Consider the following 25,869-nt stretch of genomic DNA (forward strand, 5'->3'; position numbering starts at 1 on the left):
AATTAATGGTTGTAATCAAAAGCACTTAATTCTTTCACACAGTAACAGATATGCATATAACGTGGGAAGGTCCTCATTGTGTTTTCGGTGTCCGATACTGGCAAAATACCAAGAGGCAGCAGGCAATACAAGAAATAAATTTTAAATACTGAAAGTATTACCCGGGTCAACCTGGTGAAATCGAGGAATATTAACCGCTAGACCATACGGGAGCATGCAGCCTCGCCATTTCATGCATAACGCAGGCAAAGTGTAATTCCTGTTTCTACAGCGCGCTTGTTAGAGAGCTAGCTGGCACCCAGAGCGCTGCAGGGTCTACTTACTGAGACTCAGTTGAAGTACAATGTCCGGATTTTCCATTTTTTTGTCACATGAAATCACAGCCGTTTCTACACAGGCATGAGACAGCATGTATATAGTATGTCAGAAATCTCAGTAACGTGCAGAAATAATAAAACCGTAAATATTTTTTTGTACAACATACCTTTAAATAGGTCTAACTGAATATCAGTGGTGCAAATTGGGGTGTAGCAAAAGATTTAAAGCACACTTTATAAAAAGTAACACTAATACAAAGTATAAATATTCCGTGGGTTTAAAATTCAGGATTATGAATCCTCAATTGCTTACAATGGGTGTTTGTGTTCTATACCTGTACCGATAGAAACACCTATTTCTCTACAAGACATAGAAATAAGGAAGAGTGAGCAACTTTATCCCAGTCCCACTGCCTGATTCCTACGCAGATGACTTAGTAAAACAGAGCACTTTTGCTGGAACATCATTTAATCATACGATTTGATCGCTTAAAGAGGGGCACACAACATGTCTTTTTCCAAAGCTTTTCATACTGTCATTCCATGAACCCGTTCCAGCTTCACGTAGCAAAACGTCTCGCCTTAACGCACTTTTGTAGAATTTGGTTTACTGACAAAAAAACAGTAAATGTGCTAATTGTCATAAACAATTTAAGATAGGCACATAGAAATAATTATATACAATACAGTTTCAATTAACAATAGCTCTCCTCTTGTACTGTAGAAAGAAAAAGGAAAATACTAAGACACATTGTGAAGCGCGACACTTAGGCTTGTTTAATTGAAAGAAAAAAGGGTTGAAGCAGGCGAAATCACAACAGGGCCAGCCTATCAGCTGTGTTTGGTGTTCATTCAATTCAGCATTTTTACTGCATATCGGATCCTTTTCTCCTACTCTTCTCTTCTTATATTCTAACGTAGTGGGTTAATATAAGCTTAAGTGCATGGAAGGTTTCTTTCTTGTCAACTTCTCTTTAAGCATATTTTGCTGTTGAAAATAAACTTTGTGGATTTCAAGGCTGTGTTCCTCTTCCGTTAGTGTCCCCCAAATCGATATATTGTGTTTTGGTGATTCTTCAGACTATTGCATTTAGAGGGGGTCAGTTGAATAAGTTTGAACAAAGGTTTTTTTTTATACCACATATTTAAAATCCAGAAACATAGAGAAGGTGCTCATGTTTTTACTGCTATAAGAACAGTTTTGCACAAGAAATATTTAGTTACTAAAATATTGTAATAACAACAGGGGGCTATTGGCCACTCTGACACAGTACAAACAACACAAACCTTCTGCCTTACTGTATGCACTTCTCCAGGACCAATTTCAGCACACGATGACCCTCGGTCAAACAAAAACTTTAATTTATATCACATTGGCTTCTGGAAAAGCAGTTGATCTGACATCACATTTGCCCCAACACACTTCGTCCTCACTTTGAGTGTAATCTCTGGGTTTGAGCACAGAACGAGACACCCCATATAGGACCTGAGCCCCAAATTCCTGCCTTAAAAGACTAATAAACTTCCACTCAGACGCACTTTTTATATCTAAGTTCTCTGATTGACTATCTTCACCTGGGTATTGAGCCAATCATCTGGTCCTGAGACTTAATAGGCTGGATTTGAGCGTCTTTCCAAAGGATTATTTGAAAACCTCACTTATGCAAATAGTGACACTCTATCTTTTCTTCACATATGAGATTTTAAATATTTGAGCACTTTCCTCTTCGCCTGCAACACACTCATCTATCTATAGTAAGTGGTATCTTTGCATCATATTTCACCATGGAAAGAAAGATCAAAGGGTTTTGGCAGAAGAGAAGGAGCTCTCCTGGCCCGTATGGGAACAAGCAATCTTGGTGTTATTAGCACCACACTCTAACCAACTGAGCTAACCGGCCATACAGAAGAAAGTGCTCTCTGTGAGGCATAAAAATTTAATTTAGAGATTTTTTTTCCTACTCTGAATTGAAACCCTCCCAATTAAGTGTGTGGGCTCTCTGGAAGTGGACAAAATGGTTTTAGTAATTGATTTTCTATCCCAGTCCTCCTAGGAAGAGGGCATGATTGCTCACTGTGCAGCATAGAAGGTGTTTTAGAGCTTCTTTTACTAAGAATTGAAACTCTTGCAAATACGTGTCCTTACTTCCTGGAAGTGGATACAAGTGGTCTGAGTTGCTTTCCTGTGAAGTGACTGGAACAATAAAAGAAGAAATGGACACAAAACTGGAGATGTCAGGTCAGTGTGGTCACTTGTATGAAGTCAGTGTGTGTTTAAAAACAGAGTCTTTTACTTCCTCACTGGTGAGAATATAGTGGAGAGATGCAGATTGAAGTGGGAAAGACTTTCTGTGATGTAGCGACAGGATTCTTTACTTGAAACAGGACTGTTATTGTCTGGTTTTGGTGCTAAAAACATCTGTAAATAACAGTAACAGGACTGAAAACACCCTTTCAAATACAATTACTGTATCAGTATTATAGAACTCAAATCATTAAATAATATTTTGCATATTTTATTATAGTGTTGATATGTAGAAATATATTAATAATTCCTAATTTCATTTAATTTGGAAAATTCCCTTTCTTCCCAAAACCAGGCAACCTAACATAAGGTTAAATACATTGTTAAAGATCCAGAGTGAAAGTACAGTATATAGAATATTGTTTTACACAATCTCTTAGTGTTTCACAAATTATATTTATTTTACAGGTGGCACCGTGGTTAACATTGCTACCATGCAGTGCTGGAGCTCTGTGTTTCATTCCTGACCTGTGCGCTATCTGTGTGGAGTGTGTATGTTGTCCCCCATGTTTGCATAAGTTTTCTCCAGGTGCTCCAGTTTCCTCCTAAACTCCTAAAACATTCTGATATTATTTTAGGAAGTGAGCTTAAAAGGCTCGTTCTTTCATGATCATGAGTTTTGTAATGTCAGTTTGTCACACCTATCAAAGTGTGTATTGTTTGAGCAAACTTTTAACTCTCCTGTGTTCCTGTCATTTGAATCCAGATGCTTTAGTAGATGTCTGTAGTTTTAGATTCATTTCTGAAGTTTTAGATTTTGGGATTCTGTGCCTTCTTGTAGGGAAATTTTAATACCAGGTTGTCTCATGTTGTGTCTGGTTTTGTCTACAGTGTCCTTTGTGTAGATCAATTTATATGACTAAGTTGATAAACATTTACATTTCCTCTTCCTGTGAGGTGGATATTATCATTGTGAGTGGCCAAGGGCTCCTTAATTTTTTATTGATACTTTTAATATCATACATTAGAAATAACACGCAGATAAAAATGGTTTTAAAAAGTTTATTGCAAAACATCTTTTTAATAACATTTATAAAAAAAATGTTACCATCAAAAGTGGTACATTCAGAATTGTACATCAATGAATGGTTTTATTTCTAATTTCTAAAACATCAAAATATAAAAAGAAGAAAGACTGAGCAGAATTGGGATGTTCAAGCCTCCCTTTTCTAAAACACAAGCTGCAGGTGCTGTAGACACAGACACCGAGGACAGTGTGGAAACAGTGGAGTGAAGTGAACTCAGGTCACAGACAGTGTCAGTGTGGAAACAGTGGAGTGAAGTGGACTCAGGTCACAGACAGTGTCAGTGTAGAAACAGTGGAGTGAAGTGGACTCAGGTCACAGACAGTGTCAGACAGTCTCAGTGCTCAGAGCTGCTCAAAGACTGTGTGCCTCTGTTGGTGAAGCTCTTCTGTGTCTAGACCTGCAGGAGGAGCTTCTCCCAGACAGCCCTGTCAGTCTCACAGCACCCATCCTCTCCCTGAGACTCGTCCCCAACATCATCGTAGTCAGCCCTGTCAGGGGCAGAGACTCCTTCTTCAGAGGGCAGTGTGGGCAAGACCCTGTCCACTCCAGGGCCAGTGTGAGGGACACCTGAAACAGAGACACAGAGTCAGAGACAGGCAGTGGACAACTGATGGACAGGGACGACACTCTAAGCTGATATTTTTGGTTTAGCAAGTCATTAAAATTGGACCCATCAATTTTTAATCACGGGTACAGTATGCATTTTTTTTAATTGTATATGTGTGATTTTAAAATCTATAGGAATTAATTGCCTATAAACAATGCTAGAAATAGATAGTCAGAATATCAGAAATGACAGAGTAGATAAATTAATAATTAAAAAAATCAAAGCCCCCACTTTGTAAAAATTGTTAAAATTTTGCTAAGAATATACCCAAGCTTTTGGTATAGTTAAAGGCAGATTAGTTCTTTGTTCTTTGGTACAGCTTTGGGAAAACAAGTAATATTTCAGACACAATGAGTTAAATATTTGTTAACAATGACAATACTCCCACTAAACAACACACAGAATAAACGTACAGCACACATGAATTGTACAAATTTACTAACAAGGTGTTTTAGGCAACTACTTCCTAACCACCCAGAGAAACTACAAAGTGTCACCAAGTATTTATCTTTTACAGAACACCTACACAGGCCAAAAGAAGAGATATACAGTAGCCACTTTTTAAAAATCAAACAGAATATGACCTACAGTTAAATGTCTCTCTTTATGAACCTGGATGCTACAAAATCAATATACAGAACAGTTGTTACAATCATTTAGTCAAAAGCCTTGAATAGGACATTTTTTAAATCAAATTGTATTTTTTAGGAAGAGTTGATGGTTCAGTGCAGATTTCACTTATGCTTATGAAGTTCCAGTGCTCTAAAACCACAGTGAAGAAATACTTTGACAGTATTTTCTGGACTTCTTTTTGCAGTCAGAGAACAGAATTCCTGGTCTTGGGGAATCCAGAGCTTTGCTCTGCCCAGACCTCACTCTCTAATAATAGATCAGCAGCTGATCAAACTCAAACATCTGATTGGCTGGGTATGTCAGTATTTGGGTTTCAATGAGACTCTGATCTATGAAGTCTAACCTTGTACCAGTACAGTCTCTCAGCCTGTACTGGCGAATATTGATCCCAAAATGCCTGATGCCCCCTTATCTTGAATGAGAGTGGCACTGACATGGATTACTGGGAGTCACCTTCCCCATTCCTGAACCACCTTGCCCACACTGAGCCCCCTTGCTGTAGCCCCCTTTACCTGAAGCGGGGTCTCCCTCACTGTCCCCCACATGACTGTACCCAGATTGTGTATCATCAAAGAGGAGTCTCCCTGTGAACAGAAGAGCAGGTCAGTAATGTCTCTGTCATTCTGACACAGACTGGCCTGTCAGATACCTCTTCTCTTCCAGTTAGTGTTTATTTACAGATGTGAAATTAGGTTGAGACTCATTTCTAAAGACAAAGGTTAGTACAGGCTGGTACAGGGGGTACTCATGAATCTTATTTATAATAACTCACCTGACACAGTGTCTGGATTCTGGGGCACAGTGATGGCATCATCATAGTACCCTGGAGCCTCTTCTTTTACAAGGGACATCAACTCTCCTAAAACACACAGAGCACAGCGTCACTGTCACTCATCAGAACACTGACTCATCTAAAGCGCAGGACTGCTGGAGCTCATCAGAACACACTGTTTAATTAAACATCATGTTACAACTAACATGATTTCCTCTACTATTCATTTCTGCCATAAATTTAAAATTAATCCTAGATTTTGAATTAAGATGTTGAGGGACAATAGGGCAGTGACGTATGAATATATTTGGACAGAGAGCAGTGATGTGAGCCCTATAATCCAGACTCAGTGTGATGTGCTGTGCAGTGCACAGTGAGAGGAGAGAGTCAGACTCACTGGGATTGGTACAGGGTTTCTCTATGGGACTGGACTGAAATAACTCACCTGACAAGGCATCTGGGCTCTGAGGTACAGTTACAGCATCATCATAGTACTCTGGGGCCTCTTCTGTCACAGGGGACATCTTCTCTCCTGAACCACAAAGAGCACAGATTCAGTGACACATATCAGAGCACTGAGTCATCTAGAGCACCGGACTGCTGGAGCTCCTCAGAACACACTGATTAACTGAATATCACAAAGGAACTAAAACTCCAGACAAGTACAGGAGATCAGGGAACCTGATTTCTAATCCTGTTCACTTCAGTGATATATTTAAAACAATTCCTAAATTTTAAAATAAGATGTTGAAGGACAGCAGGGGAGAGAAAGGTTGGTTGTATTTGGAGAGAGTGGTGATGTGGACACTCTGAGCAACTGAAGAGGAGCTGGACACTGGCAGCACAGTGACCCAGACTGCGTGTGCAGGGCTGAGATCACAGAGAGAGAGAGAGATAGAGAGAGAGAGTCAGATTCATGAGACAGGTGCAGAATAACACAGACTCCATATTCAGTGGCTGAGATCAAAGAGAGAGTCAGACTCACTGAGATCGGTGCAGAGTTTCCCCATTTGACTGGACTGAAGTAACCCACCTGACAAAGCATCTGGGGTTTGAGGTACAGTTACTGCATCATCATAGTACTCTGGGATCTCTTCTTTCAGAGAGGGTATCGAGTCTCCTGAACCACACAGAGAGACAGAGAATTTACACTTCTGGACTCAGACTTACTTTGACCATAGAGCTGCAAAGTTACTGTAAAGTGTGATTTTAAATGTTTTGTGGTGTATAGTTAAGCCAAAACTCTAGGATTGCTGATTAATCTGATCTGAAAGGCAGTTTTTACAGCATGCTGTTCCCCAGTCTCCTTTTCTATCAAAACCAATTAGAGCAGCACCCTGTTTACCACCCCAGTATTGACCAGGTCTAGTTTTGCTCAGCATCTATGATTTGCTGAGATAAGGCTAGTGTGAGGCAACACTGAAGAGCTGGCTTTATAAGGTATCAAACACATGTGGTTATATTTATATAATTCAGGATTTTCTACATAAGTTCTCTAAATAGCATCCTGGTTTGAGGTGAGAGTGAGTACTGGACTGAAGACCTCCCACTCCCACACTGAGCACCCTGACTCCATTTCCCTTACCTGGTACTGGGTCTCCCTCACTGTCCTCCACATCATCATATCCAGAGGGCAGCTCATCAGAGAGGAATCTCCCTGTGAACAGATCAGTATTACCTGCAGTCAGACAGCAGCCTCACTGTCCTCTACTGGAAGAGAAGCCAGGGTGTGAGTTTGTGTTTATAAGGCAGATCCAGATTCATGCTGTGTTGATTTTCTTCACTTAGTTTGACACCAGTTGAGAAAAAACCCTACAGGTTTAAGACTAAAAAATACTCTTTTTGTCAGAAACCAGTTGAGTGAGATTTTCTACAAGTGTAAGTCCTCAGATTTTCCTCATAGGTTAGAGATCAATCATACCTGAAGACTCTCTCCACTCACCTCTCCTGGGGGCACTGTAGGTTCCCTCTCTGGCCAGTTTGTACTCTATTTCCTCCTAGACGGCATCATGATAGGGGGTGAGTGCTCCCTTAGATAGGGCTGTATGAGGAAAGAGACACTCAGGGTTAACATGCAGGGAGCAGAGTTCAAGATCAAACATTGACTACTAAACCTTCTTTGGACATTTGAGCACATAAATGTTATGCTTCTGGATCTGCAAATTTCCTCATATCTCCATCCTAAGTTGTTGATAATCTTTCTTGAACTTCAGCTGTATTTCCCTATTAAAGTTGTTCACATCCAACAAACCTTTAAATTAGACAGGTTCACCTTGGCAATTGTGATGTTAAAGCAGCTTTAATCCTCAAGTTAATTATCAGTTCCATGTGAGTGACAGAAATGACCACTAGAGGTCACTATGTGGATGGAGAGTTCCCTCCCTACCTTTCCTCAGCTTCCTGTTCTGGATCAGCTGCCCCACTAACAGGGCCAGCACCACGAAGAGCAGAGCCCCCAGCAGCAGGAGGACCAGGGGCGAGGCAGATAGACCTCCTAGTGGCTGTGTCTGGGGTGTTGTCCTGGTTCTGCCTGAGAGAGGGGGAGATAATGGATGAACAGGGATCAGGAGAGGTGCTCTTGGGCTCATATACACTTCAACACATATCCTGTTCTCCTCCTGTTCCCATATGGGGCTATCATGGCTTCAGGGTGAACCCACGATCAATGAAGAATAGTTAAGGATTCCCAATCTAACCCATCAGGACTGTCAGTAAATCAGTGAGGAAAGAGAGGACACTAGCACTAGATCTACACTGGGAAGCTGAAATTACTGATTTTCACCCTGATAGAGGAGAGGAGACACTACAGCTACACTGGGAATCTGAAAAGACTGATCTTCACACTTAGAGAGGAGAGGAGACACTACAGCTACAGTACACTCAGAATCTGAAGAGACATTGATCTTCACCCTGAGGGAGGAGAGGTGACACTACAGCTACACTGGGAATCTGAAGAGACTGAGCTTCACACTGAGGGAGGAGAGGTGACACTACAGCTACACTGGGAATCTGAAGAGACAGAAAGACAGGAGTTATCAATGACAAGGAGGATTTCTGTTCACCTGTAGCTGTTGTTGGACTGGCTGTTGTCTTTGACAAACCTGTAAAAGAGATAGGAGAACTGTCAATATGTACTCTTCTTCGCTTCCTACACTGGCTATGTCCCTGAACTCTACAAACCATATATTGATGACTGCGTCGGTGCCGCCACATGCTCCAACGATCAGCTTGACTTCTTCCTGCACCATTTCACCAAGTTCCACCCATCCCTCAAATATACAGTTAACATATCTTCCACCACTCTTCCGTTTCTAGACATCCACTTGTCTATCATCTACCCCCGACTGTCCACTTCAGTTTATTACAAACCCACGGATTCACACAGCTACCTCCTGTACAGCTCATTTCACCCCAACCACACTAAAAACTTTTTCACAGTTAACTTTTTTTTTTTTTCGCAGTTCTTTAGGTTACGACGATTATGCAGTGACGACATCGTCTTCGAGAACCAAGTCCTCGAAATGTACTCATTTTTCATCAACATAGGATACCCCAGCAGTGTGATTGACAGGGCCCTTGCCCGAGCCAAAAACACCCCCCAGACCATCAACCCGATCAGGAACTCCCGCCGTAACAACCGCATTCCTTTGGTGCTTCCTTACCACCCTAACACACTTCCTATCCCCAGGACCATTAACCACAACTTTTCCATCCTACAGGATGATCCCTCCATTGGGGCCCTCTTTTCTGATCGCCCTATCATCGCATATAGCCGACCACCTAATCTGCATAACCTCCTTGTTCACAGCTCCCTTGACCGCCCTCAACAACCATCCACACCAGGCACTTTCCCTTGCAACAGAGCTCGCTGTATCACCTGCAAATACACAGCCACCACCACACTCATTCACGGCCCCTCAGGACAATTCCGGATCACCCAGACAGCATCTTGTACCTCCAGCAACCTCATTTAATGTATCTCTTGCAGTAAATGCCCATCCATCCACATTGGAGAAACAGGAAGGAGACTCGGAGACCGCTTCAGAGAACACGTCAGGGCTGTGAAGATTAAAGATCTCTCCAAGCCCATTGTTTCTCATTTCACCTCTGACGGCCACGACCACTCTAATCTCTCTGTCTGTGTTCTCAAAGACGGTTTTCCAAACTCATACATCAGAAAGACCACCGAAACTAAAATTATTCTGCAGCTAGGATCACACATTCTCCCTTCCCTTAACGACAGACTACTGTTCTTTTAAATTTTCTCCATTCATTGGAAGTTTCATTTCACACCTCTCTGCACCCATTCTGACCTCACACCTCTTGATTGGCCTCTCTTTCTGTCCCCTGCTCCCGCCTCTCACTCCTCCTCCCTCCCAACCTTTGTTCTCCCGCTACTTTACCTTTGCCTACTGCCCTGTCTCTCTCACACCTGAAGAAGGCTCCACGGCCGAAACATTGTGTTCTCTTTCTTCTTTTTTTCAGCATGGAATAAACCTATTACTTGTTCCTTTGCGAACTGTCAATATATTGACTTTGGTTTTACAGCAGGTTGAATCCACAGTGGTCTTAATAAAAAAACTTTACATTTGTTCCTTGAGGTCAAATGTAGGATTGCAGGATGAAAGGTGTCTTGTTCGAATTAAAGACTAGTGTTCACATACACAGGGCTACAAAACATCCCAATCTTGTGACTGATGATCTTAGCTGGTTCAGTTAGATATTAAACAGTGATAAAATATGTGTAACAGTGTATATTCTCCATCGATCTGCTACTTTGTTCATCTACAGTTCTAAGACTCTCCTCACCTGTACAGGTAACCCCTGCATCCTCCTTGTGTCGACAGTCACTCTGATTCAGTCCAGAGTGACAGCAGTCCCACAGGTGAAGCTCACTGCCTGTGCAGTTCACTTCGTCCAGCCAGATGGTGCCACTCCCTGGTCCGAATGAGGCCTCTATTGCTGCACTCACTGCATCCCCACAGCCCAGCTGTCTGCAGACCACCTGGGCATCCTGCAGGTCCCAGGAGTCGTCACAGACTGTCCCCCAGGAGCCCTCATACCGCAGCTCCACCCGGCCAGAGCAGTTAGTGCCTCCAGCCAGGCGCTGAGCCAGGGGGACTGAAAGACAACAGAAAGGTTATCAAGTCTCATTAGATCTGTGACTGTAGATGAGGGCAGAGAGGTTACTGAGTGTCTTCAGCTCAGTGACTGTAGTAGTGTCAAGGATGTCAGAGAGGACGAACCGTGGAGAGACAGGAGAGCGAAAAGACCCTATGAGTAGCGGCGAGACGGGTGTAAGCTCGGGCTCAGCTGTTCAGGGAATGCCGTATAGAAACCTATGCCCTCAGGTAGCGGACATGGGGCGACCTGGTGCTAGGCGGGTCACAGGACATCCGAACGTCAATGCTGGGCAGAATGAAAGACCCGGAAATATATAGCCCCAGAGAGAGAGAAACACCGGAAGGAGAGCAAAGAACCAGAAATGAGAGACAGGACAGAGAAGGGGCGCCAGTAGAGGTTAGTGAGGTACTGAGCGACTCTAGAAGAGAGCTGCATGGTTAGTGTTCCTCAGCTCAGGGCTGCAGTGTCTCTGACTGTTTTACACACTGAACTCACCTGGGCAGTACAGCTGAGGCTGCTCTTCCTGAGGGGCTGGAGTGCTTCTGTCAGCTTCTTTTCTAGGACCTTCAATGATTAATAATAATTATTTAATTTTAGACATGTTTGGAGATAAATTAATAAGAATTCAGTTTAAAGCTTTTGTATGTTCTAAATATGGCAAAACACTAATCCACAGAGCTGCTCAAGATAAAGACAGCTCTTCCCTCTGTACCTGAGCAGGTGATGTTAGCCACTTCCTGGTCTGTGCAGTCATTCTGACCCCAGGGGGAGGAGGGACACTGCCACAGGGTGGAGTCGTGTTTGCGACAGGAGACAAAGTCCAGCCATTTGGGATCAGGGCTCAGCCTGGAGTTTGTCTCTCTGATGGTGCCCTTCTCTCCACAGCCCAGCTGTTTACAGATCACTGCAGCTGTAGTGTCTGTCATGCTGTTGGCACAGATGCTGCCCCAGGTGCCATTGTAGTAAACCTCTGCCTGTCCTGAACAGCCTGCAGACAGCCTCAGTAGAGTATGATCTGTCAAGACAGCAGGGAAAGTCAAAGGAAACAAACCCTGACAAGACAGACCAACGTTTCATTCTGAACTGGTAAGAAACAACCAGCAAACAATGTGAACAGCAACCAGTCTCATTTCCTGTAATAATCCAGTTATAACTGACTCACGTAATGAAACAAGGACAGCTGTGCAATAACACAGTTGACATGAAGGTGACAGGAGTGAGTGGTTCTGTTCATTCAGAATCTGGACAGTGCATCACACAGAGCTTTAAAATCTGACCCAAAATGTAATTCTGATCAACTTGGCTATTCAGCAGCAGCACAACTAAGAGACTGAGGCATGAAAGTAGAACGTGTGGCTCAGGGTGTGTGGTGCTGCGCTGTGAAAGGAAAAAATATGGCTCATATGGCTTGATTTCTGTTCAAGTGGTTCATCAGTATCTGACAGGAAGATTCTTTGAACAAATCAAAATGAAACATTTGAGGCAGAAAATCATGAAAGATATTGGCCAAGACAAATACACCCAAACAGACAACAGGTCTTATTGATGTGAGAAGTTTAAAGTTTGGACCCTAGATTTTACTGGAGGACTGAGATTAATATATCCCCATTCACTAGTGGAGGGGAATTTATCTTGAGTTTCTTTCTCTCTTTATTTATTTTTGCTGGGATGTGAATATGTGCATTCACAACTGTGTCATAAATATAAATATTTATTTAAAATTAATTCTGCATCCAGCTCAGTCTTTTCCTCAACAAGATGTATTTAAGCACTCCAGATGAAAACCATATCCACAATGTGGAATTCCAGTATGTGGATTATTTTATTTAGTTAATTTACTGAACACAAGATTCTCACATTCTCACAAGTCAAACATATCTAGGCACTCTAGATGTAAGCCATATCCACAATGTGGGATTAAATAATCTGAATCATTGTAATTTTAATTATCTCCCCTACCTGAACACAGGATTCTCACATCCTCCTTGTGTCCACAGTCATGCTGTCCCCACCCTGCTGAGGGACACTCCCACAGAGACGACTTGTTCCCCAGACAGCCCAACTCGTCCAGCCAGATGGGTCCAGTTCCCTGGCTGAAGGAGGCTGGCATTGGGGCACTGAGGGCCGTCCCACACTGGAGCTGCCTGCACACCACCTGAGAGTCTGCCAGGTCCCAGGAGTCATCGCAGACTGTCCCCCAGGAGCCAGTGTGATAAACCTCCAGCCTCCCAGCACAGTCGCCTCCTGCCCCTACCAGCCTGATTGAGCGCTGGGCTAGGAGAGAGGCAGGACCTAGTCATAAAGACACATTTCCATAAATATTGCTGAAACAATCACCACCTACCTCATCCGGTCTGAGGGAGTGCCAGGCTAGGAAAGAGAAATATATCATTATACCTTGGGGTTATGTCCAATTCTGGCTTAACATTTGACCCACGTGTGCAGCATACTGTCAAAACATATTTTTTTTCACCTCAGAAATATCGCTAGACTATGCCCTATGCTATCACTAACTGTGGCTGAAAAGCTGATCAACACATTTGTGTTCTCTCAAATAGACTACTGTAATGCTCTACTCGCTGGGGTATCTATATCTACTTTGAACAAACTGCAGTATGTCCAAAATTCAGCAGCCAGAATCCTGACCAGGTCTAGTGCAAATGATCACATTACTCCTATCCTGGAGTCCTTGCACTGGCTTCCAGTCAAATTCTGTGTAGACTTTAAAATCCTCATGCTCTATAAGGCTCTGCATGGCTTGACACCTCAGTACCTGTCTGAACTATTATCGCCCTACTCCCCACCTCGCAACCTTCGCTCTTCTAATTCTGGTCTCCTTACTGTCCCCCAAGTCCATCTACATTTTAAGATCAATTAAGAATATTTAAGGATTCCCAATCTATCCCATCAGGACTGTCAGTAAATCAGTGAGGAAAGAGAGGACACTAGCACAAGATCTACACTGGGAATCTGAATACACTGATATTCACCCTGAGAGAGGAGAGGAGACATAATAGCAACACTGGGAATCTGAAAAGATTGATCTTCACACTGAGAGAGGAGATGAGACACTACAGCTACAGTACACTGGGAATCTGAAGAGACATTGATCTTCACCCTGAGGGAGGAGAGGAAACACTACAGCTACACTGGGAATCTGAAGAGACACTGATCTTCACACTCAAGGAGGAGAGGAGACACTACAGCTACACTGGGAATCTGAAGAGACAGAAAGACAGGAGTTATCAATGACAAGGAGGATTTCTGTTCACCTGTAGCTGTTGCTGGACTGGCTGTTGTCTTTGACAAACCTGTAAAAGAGATAGGAGAACTGTCATTATTTTGCCTTTGGTTTTATAGCAGGTTGAATCCAGAGTGGTCTTAATAATAAAAAAAAATATTTACGTTTGTTCCTTGAGGTCAAATCTAGGATTGCAGGATGAATAGTGTCTTGTTCAGAATTAAAGCCTAGTGCTGTTCACACACACAGGACCACAAAACATCCCAATCTTGTGACTGATGATCTTAGTCGGTTCAGTTAGATATTAAGCAGTGAAAGAGTATTGGGTAACATCAGTCTAACTTCTCCATGATCTGCTACCTTGTTCATCTACAATTCTAAGACTCTCCTCACCTGTACAGGTAACCCCTGCATCCTCCTTGTGTCGACAGTCGCTCTGATTCAGTCCAGAGTGACAGCAGTCCCACAGGTGAAGCTCACTGCCTGTGCAGTTCACCTCGTCCAGCCAGATGGTGCCGTTTCATGGTCCGAATGAGGCCTCTATTGCTGCACTCACTGCGTCCCCACAGCCCAGCTGTCTGCAGACCACCTGGGCATCCTGCAGGTCCCAGGAGTCGTCACAGACTGTCCCCCAGGAGCCCTCATACCGCAGCTCCACCCTGCCTGAGCAGTTAGTGTCTCCTGCCAGGCGCAGAGCCAGTGGGACTGAAAGACAACAGAAAGGTTACTGAGTGTCTTCAGCTCAGTGACTGTAGTAGAGGTTAGTGAGGTATTGAGTGGCTCTAGAAGAGAGCTGTATGGTTACTGTTCCTCAGCTCAGGGCTGCAGTGTCTCTGACTGTTTTACACACTGAACTCACCAGGGCAGTACAGCTGAGGCTGCTGTTCCTGAGGGGCTGGAGTGCTTCTGTCAGCTTCTTTTCTAGAACCTTCAAAGATTAATAATCATATAAAAACATTATTATTATAAAATGAAGAACAATGACATTGATTTCATTTTTATACGTTTGGATATACATTGATAATAATTTAGTTGAAAGCTCTTATTCTGTTCTGAACATGGCAAAACACTAATCTGCTGAGCTTCTCAAGATATAGACATGTCGAGAATGCTCATGACCAGACAATCACTGCAGAGCTGCTCAAGAGGAAGATAGCATCACTCTTCACTTTCTACCTGAGCAGGTGATCTCAGCTACTTCCCTGTCTTCACACTCATTCTGACCCCAAGGGGAGGAGGGACACTGCCACAGGGTGGAGTCATGTTTGCGACAGGAGACAAAGTCCAGCCATCTGGGATCAGTGCTCAGCCTGGAGTTTGTCTCTCTGATGGTTCCCTTGTCTCCACAGCCCAGCTGTTTACAGATCACTGCAGCTGTGGAGTCAGTCATGCCGTTCTGACACACACTGCCCCAGGTGCCAGCCTGCAGACAGTCTCAGGAGAGTGTGATCTGTCAAGACAGCAGGGAAAGTCAAAGGAAACAAACCCTGACAAGACAGCCCAACGTTTCATTCTGAACTGGTAAGAAACAACTAGCTATGAAATGAAATGAACATGTAATGAAACAATGACAGCTGTACAATAACACAGTTGACATGAAGGTGACAGGCAGGACTGTGTGGTTCTGTTCATTCAGAATCTGGACAGTGCATCACACAGAGCTTTAAAATCCCATTACATGATCAGGTTCTGATCCAAAACGTCATTCTGATCAGCTTGGCTATTCAGCAGCAGCACAACTAAGAGACTGAGTATGAAAGTAGAACGCGAGGTTCAAGGTGAGCGGTGCAGCGCTGTGAGTGGAGAAAACGTGGCTCAGGGTGACATTTACACCAAGTGGTTCATCAGGATCTGACAGGAAGATTCTTGGAACAAATCAAAATGAAACATTTGAGGCAGAAAATCATGAAATATAATGGCCAAGACAAATACACCCAAACAGACAACAGGTCTTATTGATGTGAGAAGTTTAAAGTTTGGACCCAAGAGTTTACTGGAGGACTGAGATGAATATCTCCATTCACTAGTGGAGGGGAATTTATCTTGAGTGCCAGAGTTTCTTTCTCTCTTTATTTATTTTCGCTGGGATGTGAATATGTGCATTCCCAGCTGTATCATCAATATAAACACCTGAAGAAGGCTCCACCGCCGAAACGTTGTGTTTTCTCTCATCTTTTTTTCAGCATGGAATAAACCTATTACTTGTTCCTTTGCAGTCTACGCATGCTGACGCAGCTACCCACCTGAACTCATCAATATAAATATTTATTTTAAAATTAATTCTGCATCCAGCTCAGTCTTTTCCTCAACAAGATGTATTTAAGCACTCCAGATGCAAACCATATCCACAATGTGGAATTCCAGTATGTGGATTATTTTATTTGGTTAACTTACTGAACACAATATTCTCACATCCTCACAAGTCAAACACATCTAGGCACTCTAAATGAAAGCCTTATCCACAATGTGGGATTAAAGAATATGAATCATTGTAATTTTAATTATCTCCCCTACCTGAACACAGGATTCTCACATCCTCCTTGTGTCCACAGTCATGGTGTCCCCACCATGCTGAGGGACACTCCCCCAGGGACGACTCATTCCCCAGACAGCCCACCTCGTCCAGCCAGATGGGTCCAGTTCCCTGGCTGAAGGAGGCCGGCACTGGGGCACTGAGGACCGTCCCACACTGGAGCTGCCTGCACACCACCTGAGAGTCTGCCAGGTCCCAGGAGTCATCGCAGACTGTCCCCCAGGAGCCACTGTAATAAACCTCCAGCCTCCCAGCACAGTCGCCTCCTGCACCAACCAGCCTGAGGGACAGCTGATCTAGGAGCAGAGAATTAGAGGTTAGGGGTCAGAGGTCAGTGCAGTACTAAGAGATCACCATGACCTGCTGTTACATGTTGAAGATTATCTCGGTCAACTAGGCACAGCAGATACAGTTCAAGTACAATGTTTCTTGACTTTTGATTAATTTAATATATACTTATTGTAACAGATTGTTCATAAGCAGTATACCAGGTAAGTTACTTTTCTGACCCACTGCTGGGCACAGAGACAATAGCTCCACCGGTGACAAATTGCAGTATTCAGATAGATGCGTTTGCTGTAGATCCGAAAGACCCTAGTGTGTTTGTGACACACAGAAAAAACTGCACACACACAGCTGTTGCCTCACTGACTGATCTGGGATTCCACTGAGCAACAGAGACATCAACACACACTGAGAGCCCTGGAGATACAGAACAGGGGATAATTCATACCTGGTGTTTTGGAAAAGGGAACAGCTGAAGAAGGGAAACCTGTGAAACAAACAGAGAGAGAGAAAACAGACTGTGAACCGTGTGTGAGAGGTGCAGTTTAGCACCAGAAATGAAACTAGAATTAAAACAGCACTGATGTGATTAAGACAGTCTTCAATCTCTCTTTACCTGCTCCAGGTGTATCTCTGGTCATATTTGAGTCTGTAAAACAGAAGAAAGGAGCTCATTTCTGTCCACAGGAGTGATGTTTCACCAGTGCAGGGTCAGCTGTGTGTGGGGCTCAACTGTACATAACATCTGTAATTATTGACTTTCTGAGACTCACTTTTTTTTCAGCCTCCTGTTAAATAGGGCTCCATTAATTAAACTAATTAAACAGTTCAGGTGTTAATTACGGGATACTGAGATCCAATACTTTCTTTCATTTTTAGGACAGTGATCTCAATATAAATGTAAAACAGATTTTTGTCCACAGTGAATTGTTGTACCTAATCATCTGAAAAAAAATGACAATGAAAATGATTACCCCTTTAGTTAATATTTGAGTTATATATGATATGATTCAAATACGCTCACATGCTTTAAGGAATATATTTTTACTGGCAGCGTGTAACAGAGCAGGTATTCAGTAAATCATGAAGACAGTGTGCTGCTGTGTGTAAGCACATGATTTTTAAACATAATTCTTACCAGAGCAGATGACACCTGCATCCTGTCCATGAGAGCACACTGCTCTTTCCCATGTAGAGACAGCACAGTGTGAGAGACGGCTCTCATTGCCCCGGCACTCAAACACATCAGCCCTTACTGGTCCACTGCCCTGTCCAAACCAGGCCTGTCCTGGTGCTGCTACAGCCTCCACGCAGCCCAGCTGCTGGCAGAGAACACTGGCATCTCTCAGGTCCCAGTACAGGTCACACACTGTCCCCCAGTCCCTGAAGAGCCACTGTAACTCCACTCGGCCAGAGCAGGAGTCAGAGCCATTCACCAGCCTGAACCCTGTGTATCCTGCATACAGGACAGGGGAGAGAGCAGAGAGACAGCTTCACAACACAACAACCAGCAATAACCCTTCAAGTATCCTTACAATACTGAGCTTTAAATTACTGTCATATAAGTATCTCACTAACGTGTTACTGTTCGATCCAATTCAATCTGAAATACTTTCTTCATCAGCAAGGCTGGTAATTTATGGTTTAATTAAGTTACTGTTGATCAGAAGATCATCGTATTGAGTTTTCATGGTTAAACACCAATCCCCAGTATTGAATCAGAGCTATAGCAACACTTATTTGTTTCTCTTCTAAGCTTCAGTTTTGAGCTCCATTAAAAACAAAATGAAATGAATTATCCCCCTCTTACCAAAACACTCCAGTCCCACATCGTTCTCATGGGTGCAGCTCTGTGTCTTTGTGGAGGACTTTGGACAGAAGGACAGGTGCGATTCACTTCCCCGGCACTGAAACTCCTCTGTCCAGACCTGTCCCTCCCCCTTCCCGAAATGAGCCCCCTTCAGCACCTGTGAGGGAACCCCACAGTCCAGCTCTCGACAGACAACTTCTGCGTCCTGCCAGTCAAAGTCAGAGTCACACACTGAGCCCCAGGTCTCTCCGTGCTGCACTTCCAGTCTCCCAGAGCAGAGATCACTGCCTCCAACCACTCTGACCCCTCGATGAGCTGGAATTTCAGAATAGGAATAGAGAGTGAGTATTCATTATTTTAACAAAATATTGAGGAATTCTAAAGAATACTAAAACTATGCACTGTTTTGGAATTTTGGGAAATTGCTCAGCCAAAAATTAAGCTGTAAATTATCAAGCACACATTCACTGCAGATCATTCACTGCAGATCAAGTCACTGTCATAGAAACACTGAGAGATCAATGAAAAATAAGTAAAATGACCAGACCCTCTGGACACCCCACTGTGTCATAGGAGCTGAAATCCTAGAACTCTGGGCTTCAAAGTGGGAATTTGGTTGTGAAACACAAGTAATTGACCTGCAGATATCTGAGACCCTGAACCAAGATGAAGAACACATTCTACCCCAAAGCTTCCTGATAAACCAGGAGAAAACCTGGGAACTAAACAATGTCCTTCAATATAAAGCAGAAATGAACACTTACATAAAAAATAAAGTTGTTTTAGACGTCACGTCCAAAGTGGTGCAGAGGTTATAGAAAACCAAGCCTATCACACCCAGTCCAGCTACTGTTGCAGCTGGACTGCCTGACCTGCCCCCTGACAAAAACTGTGAACAGGACTGTCACAACCTGGCACTACTGGGGCAGGACTGTCTGACCTGGGCACTGGCACACACTCTGGATAAGACCACAGACAGGCACTGTGAGTTGTCACAGACTGGCATTGCTGGGACATCTGTCTGATCTGGAACTTGAAATAAATTGCCTTTACTTCTACAAAGACAGACATTCTGGACAAGACCAGGACTGTCACAGCCTGGCACTGCTGGAGCAGGACTGTCTGACCTGGGCACTGACAGACACTCTGGACAAGACCAGGACTGTCACAGCCTGGCACTGCTGGAGCAGGACTGTCTGACCTGGGCACTGACAGACACTCTGGACAAGACCAGGACTGTCACAGCCTGGCACTGCTGGAGCAGGACTGTTTGACCTGGGCACTGACACACACTCTGGACAAGACCACAGACAGGCACTGTGAGTTGTCACAGACTGGCATTGCTGGGACATCTGTCTGATCTGGAACTTGAAATAAATTGCCTTTACTTCTACAAAGACAGACACTCTGGACAAGACCAGGACTGTCACAGCCTGGCACTGCTGGAGCAGGACTGTCTGACCTGGGCACTGACAGACACTCTGGACACATCCAGGGTTGTGCTTCTCCACATGAAAGCAGATCTCAGAGAATGACACACTCTCATGGAGTTCAGCTCCACGTACACACAGCTGGGTCTAGCAGTCAGCTCCTGGCTATGTTAGGGATTCCGTAAGAGAAACCGAAACCAGTGAATGAGCCCACTTGGAGGAGCTGATAAAGCCTAGCCGTGGTCCGAAGAAAGCCGTAGTCGAAGAAACGAGCCGAGAGTCCAGGGGAACCCAGAGATCCAAACAGGGAACGAGTTGGCAAAGCCAAACCGTGATCTGAAACCATAGACAATAGAGCAATCCAGGAGTCCAGGGGAAGCCAAAGATTCAAAACAGAGAGTGAGTACCGAACCCAAGCCGTGATCCGAAAAACCGTCGTCAAAGGGGGAAAAAGCGTAATCCGAAAACCAAGAAAGACACAAAGCAGAAGAAGGAGTAGCGCAACTAGGAAGCTCGAAAGGAAAACCAATACTGAGCCAGGAGGTAGGAACAGACAGGTGTTTAAGTACAGGATGAGACGGGGGTGTGGTGGTGAATAAGTAAACTGATAGGTAGACGGATGAAGTAAGGCTACGCCTTCTTCTGCCTCCTCCGTTGCCGGGAGGCAGGGATCGTAACAGGCTACAGTGCATCACAAGAAAATACATGACCACCAGGGCCTTAAAGAAGTCAAAATATGGCAGAGCAGTTTAGATGTTAGAGGTCTAGTCTGAAATATCAAACCTGAAATCATTAATTTACATAAATGAGCCAACAGAACTGTTTCTTCTCTATTTATATCCAAAGCTGCATTGGTTTCTTGAATTCTTAAATTCTGGGCTCATCAGAATCAGACCGACAGTCACTCCACCACCAAGGATCAGCCCTTTGGACAGCTGGTAGTGCAGCTGAACTCCACTACAGCACTGAGCCCCACAAGACCATTTAAACACACCTGAGACTGACCAGATCCACTGACACTGACACCAACGTACCATTAAAACACCCCTGAGACTGACCAGATCCACTGACACTGACACCAACATACCATTAAAACACATCTGAGACTGACCAGATCCACTGACACTGACACCAACATACCATTAAAACACACCTGAGACTGACCAGATCCACTGACACTGACACCAACGTACCATTAAAACACACCTGAGACTGTCCAGATCCACTGACACTGACACCAACATACCATTAAAACACATCTGACACTGACCAGATCCACTGACACTGACACCAACGTACCATTAAAACACACCTGAGACTGACCAGATCCACTGACACTGACACCAACGTACCATTAAAACACACCTGAGACTGTCCAGATCCACTGACACTGACACCAACATACCATTAAAACACACCTGAGACTGACCAGATCCACTGACACTGACACCAACATACCATTTAAACAAACCTGAAACTGACCAGATCCACTGACACTGACACCAACGTACCATTAAAACACACCTGAGACTGACCAGATCCACTGACACTGACACCAACATACCATTTAAACATACCTGAGACTGACCAGATCCACTGACACTGACACCAACATACCATTTAAACACACCTGAAACTGACCAGATCCACTGACACTGACACCAACATACCATTAAAACACACCTGAAACTGACCAGATCCACTGACACTGACACCAACATACCATTTAAACACACCTGAGACTGACCAGATCCACTGACACTGACACCAACATACCATTTAAACACACCTGAAACGGACCAGATCCGCTGACACTTACACCAGCATACCATTTAAACACACCTGAAACTGACCAGATCCACTGACACTGACACCAACATACCATTTAAACACACCTGAAACTGACCAGATCCACTGACACTGACACCAACATACCATTTAAACACACCTGAAACTGACCAGATCCACTGACACTGACACCAAAATACCATTAAAACACCTGAAAATGAAAAGGCATTTCACCCAACAGCACAGTGGAACCACAGCAGATTGTCACTTCACCAGTGCTAAAACAGTAAAGACAAAGTGAAGTAGATACAGACTCACTGAGCACAGCCTGCCTGTTTAAACTGAACAACACTGAAGTGCCTGGAGACAGAGGATGAGCTACAGGCTCAGTGAGACTGCATAAACACAGAGGAAACACAGAAACAAGACACACCAATCAAATTAAATATATTATGTTTATAACGTATATTGCTTTGAATTATTATTATTATCATCATATTATCAATACTAGATTTTAATTAATTTAATTTTAATTTAATTGATCATGATGATGGACTCTAGATCAGTGGAGGAGTTTTCATTGTCCTCAAGCTGGAGACTGGAGAGAGTCTCTGTTTCTTACCTGAACACCTCACTCCAGCATCATAGGCATGAGAGTAGCCATTCTGTTTCACTCCACGTTTTCGACAGTCCCTCAGTGCAGACTCTGAGCTGCTGCAGGAAACTTCATCTAGCAGGACTGATCCAGACCCTGGTCCGAAGTAAGCATAACCTGGTGCTGAAACAGCAGATCCACAGCCCAGCTGTCTGCACACCACTGCAGCATCATTGAGATCCCAACCAAACTGGGTTACTGTCCCCCACTCTCCACCATGATACACCTCCACTGTGCCCTCACAGGGACTGGCTCCATTCACCAGCCTCACATCAGCACTGCCTGCAGAGAGAGAGAAACAATCCCTATCACCATGTCTACAGGATATTTGTATATTAATATATTTTAGAAATACACCTGGAATTTTTATTTTGTTTTACCTGTTTGATTGGATTGCTAGTCTCTCCCGTGGGGAACAAGAGACAGTGGAGTGACAGGAAGTCCACCAGCAGCCATCTTACCTCTCCCTCCACACACCTGTGTCCAGATCCTGTTATATATCTCTCTGTCCATATCACTGTGTGACTGCAGAGGGCTGTTCTGCTATGGTTACTACAGTGGACAGTGGCTGTAAAGACTGTGCTCATGTGTTTCTAAAAGCTGTGGTCAGTATAGTGGACAGTGGCTGTAATGACGGTGTTCCTGTGTTTCTAGAAAATGTGGTCTGTATAGTGGTCAGTGGCTGTAATGATGGTGTTCCTGTGTTTCTGGAAGCTGTGGTCAGTACAGTGGACAGTGGCTGTAATGACAGTGTTCCTTGGTTTCTGGGAGCTGTGGTCAGTACAGTGGTCAGTGGCTGTAATGATGGTGTTCCTGTCACGGACGTCCAAAGGGACTAACCGTGGGGAGCAGGGGAGCGGAAAAAGACCCATATGCGTAGCAGCGAGATGGGAAAAAGGCCTGGGCTCATTAGTGCAAAGAGTTCAGGAATGCCGTATAGAAACCTATGCCCTCAGGGAGCGGACGTGGGGCGCCCTGGTGCTAGGCCGGTCTCAGGACATCCGAATGTCAATGCTAAGCGAGGACAGAGTGCATGACCCGGAAATATATAGCCCAAGGGAAAGAGAGGGACAGGAAGGACAGCAGACCGGAAACTAGGGACAGGACAGAGAAGGAGCGCCCTCTGGCTGTAAAGGGCGTGACAGTTCCTGTGTTTCTGGAAGCTGTGGTCAGTATAGTGGTCAGTAGCTGTAATTACGGTGTTTCTGTGTTTCTGGAAAATGTGGTCAGGACAGTGGACAGTGGCTGTAATGAGTGTGTTCCTGTGTTTCTGGGAGTTGTGGTCAGTAGAGTGGACAGTGGCTGTAATGACTGAATTCCTGTGTTTCTGGAAGCTGTGGTCAGTACAGTGGCTGAAATGATTGTGCTCCTGTGTTTCTGGAAGTGGTCAGTTGGCTGTAATGATGGTCTTCCTGTGTTTGAGGAAGCTGTGGTCAGTACAGTGGACAGTGGGTGTAATGAGTGTGTTCCTGTGTTTCTGGAAGCTGTGGTCAGTATAGTGGTCAGTAGCTGTAATGACTGTGCTCCTGTGTTTCTAGAAGCTGTGGTCAGAGTGGACAGTGGTTGTAATGACGATGTTCCTGTGTTTCTGGGAGCTGTGGTCAGTACAGTGGTCAGTGGCTGTAATAACGGTCTTCCTGAATTTCTAGAAGCTGTGGTCAGTAAAGTGGTCAGTGGTTGCAATGACTGTGTTCCTGTGTTTCTAGAAGCTGTGGTCAGAGTGGACAGTGGTTGTAATGATGATGTTCCTGTGTTTCTGGGAGCTGTGGTCAGTACAGTGGTCAGTGGCTGTAATAACGGTCTTCCTGAATTTCTAGAAGCTGTGGTCAGTAAAGTGGTCAGTGGTTGCAATGACTGTGTTCCTGTGTTTCTAGAAGCTGTGGTCAGAGTGGACAGTGGTTGTAATGACGATGTTCCTGTGTTTCTGGGAGCTGTGGTCAGTACAGTGGTCAGTGGCTGTAATAACGGTCTTCCTGAATTTCTAGAAGCTGTGGTCAGTAAAGTGGTCAGTGGTTGCAATGACTGTGTTGCTGTGTTTCTAGAAGCTGTGGTCAGTACAGTGGACAGTGGGTGTAATGAGTGTGTTCCTGTGTTTCTGGAAGCTGTGGTCAGTATAGTGGTCAGTAGCTGTAATGACTGTGCTCCTGTGTTTCTAGAAGCTGTGGTCAGAGTGGACAGTGGTTGTAATGACGATGTTCCTGTGTTTCTGGGAGCTGTGGTCAGTACAGTGGTCAGTGGCTGTAATAACGGTCTTCCTGAATTTCTAGAAGCTGTGGTCAGTAAAGTGGTCAGTGGTTGCAATGACTGTGTTCCTGTGTTTCTAGAAGCTGTGGTCAGAGTGGACAGTGGTTGTAATGACGATGTTCCTGTGTTTCTGGGAGCTGTGGTCAGTACAGTGGTCAGTGGCTGTAATAACGGTCTTCCTGAATTTCTAGAAGCTGTGGTCAGTAAAGTGGTCAGTGGTTGCAATGACTGTGTTCCTGTGTTTCTAGAAGCTGTGGTCAGAGTGGACAGTGGTTGTAATGACGATGTTCCTGTGTTTCTGGGAGCTGTGGTCAGTACAGTGGTCAGTGGCTGTAATAACGGTCTTCCTGAATTTCTAGAAGCTGTGGTCAGTAAAGTGGTCAGTGGTTGCAATGACTGTGTTGCTGTGTTTCTAGAAGCTGTGTTTAGTACAGTGAACAGTGGCTGTAATGATGATGTTCCTGTGTTTCTGGGAGCTGTGGTCAGTATAGTGGACATTGACTGTACTGACGGTGTTCTGGGTGGTCAGTACAGTGGACAGTGGCTGTGGTGTCAGAAGGCTGAATGACTGAAATCAGGTTTGGTGTATCTGGTGTATCTGGGTCTCAGGCCCCACATGTACTTAGCAGTGCACACTGACCACACGTCTGTATCAGACACTGATTTAAACACTGATAAGTCTTTTTAATGGTCTACTTTGAAAATAAGTTATAAAATCCAAAACAGAATCAATAAAAATATTTTCTTAATAGATGGATGCTTCACAACTTGTGCTGAAATATGTGAAGTGTAATGCTGCAGAAAGATGGAAAATCTGCAGCAGGAGATATAATTGAAACCCAGGAGCGGGACTTTGAGCTCTTTCAGAGTTTGAATGATCAGGGAGTAACAGACCGAATGCAGGCTGCTGGGCTGAATGAAAAAGGTGAGCAGAAAGAAACAATAAAGAGGGACACCCGTCTCCCAGCTGAAATAAACAAAAGAAAGGCTGGAGAGTCAGCGAGGAAAAGGAAAGAATTAAAACAGAGAAAATATTTCAGGATTGAAGAGCAGGAGTAGTGAGAAATTAAAATAACCGAGTGATAAACTTGACTATG

General features: G+C 44.1%; 1 protein-coding gene across 1 annotated transcript in view; it reads right to left on the minus strand.

Moving 5' to 3' along the window:
* Positions 1-4,041: 4,041 nt before the first annotated feature.
* LOC138242535 (scavenger receptor cysteine-rich type 1 protein M130-like) overlaps positions 4,042-25,869 on the minus strand; it is a 358,811-nt gene continuing 336,983 nt past the window's right edge. The window contains exons 6-19 of the mRNA XM_069198068.1: positions 18,656-18,961; positions 18,102-18,301; positions 17,209-17,227; positions 16,542-16,856; positions 14,584-14,732; positions 12,746-12,941; positions 11,499-11,801; positions 10,472-10,783; positions 8,049-8,192; positions 7,248-7,319; positions 6,696-6,782; positions 6,108-6,194; positions 5,663-5,749; positions 4,042-4,217 (exon numbers count right to left, since the gene is read on the minus strand). Coding sequence (XP_069054169.1) covers positions 4,042-4,217; positions 5,663-5,749; positions 6,108-6,194; positions 6,696-6,782; positions 7,248-7,319; positions 8,049-8,192; positions 10,472-10,783; positions 11,499-11,801; positions 12,746-12,941; positions 14,584-14,732; positions 16,542-16,856; positions 17,209-17,227; positions 18,102-18,301; positions 18,656-18,961 — 2,453 coding nt within the window. The remainder of the gene's footprint in view (positions 4,218-5,662; positions 5,750-6,107; positions 6,195-6,695; positions 6,783-7,247; positions 7,320-8,048; positions 8,193-10,471; positions 10,784-11,498; positions 11,802-12,745; positions 12,942-14,583; positions 14,733-16,541; positions 16,857-17,208; positions 17,228-18,101; positions 18,302-18,655; positions 18,962-25,869) is intronic.

The sequence above is a fragment of the Lepisosteus oculatus genome, chromosome 14, assembly GCF_040954835.1.
Source record: "Lepisosteus oculatus isolate fLepOcu1 chromosome 14, fLepOcu1.hap2, whole genome shotgun sequence".
Taxonomy (NCBI): Eukaryota; Metazoa; Chordata; class Actinopteri; order Semionotiformes; family Lepisosteidae; genus Lepisosteus; species Lepisosteus oculatus.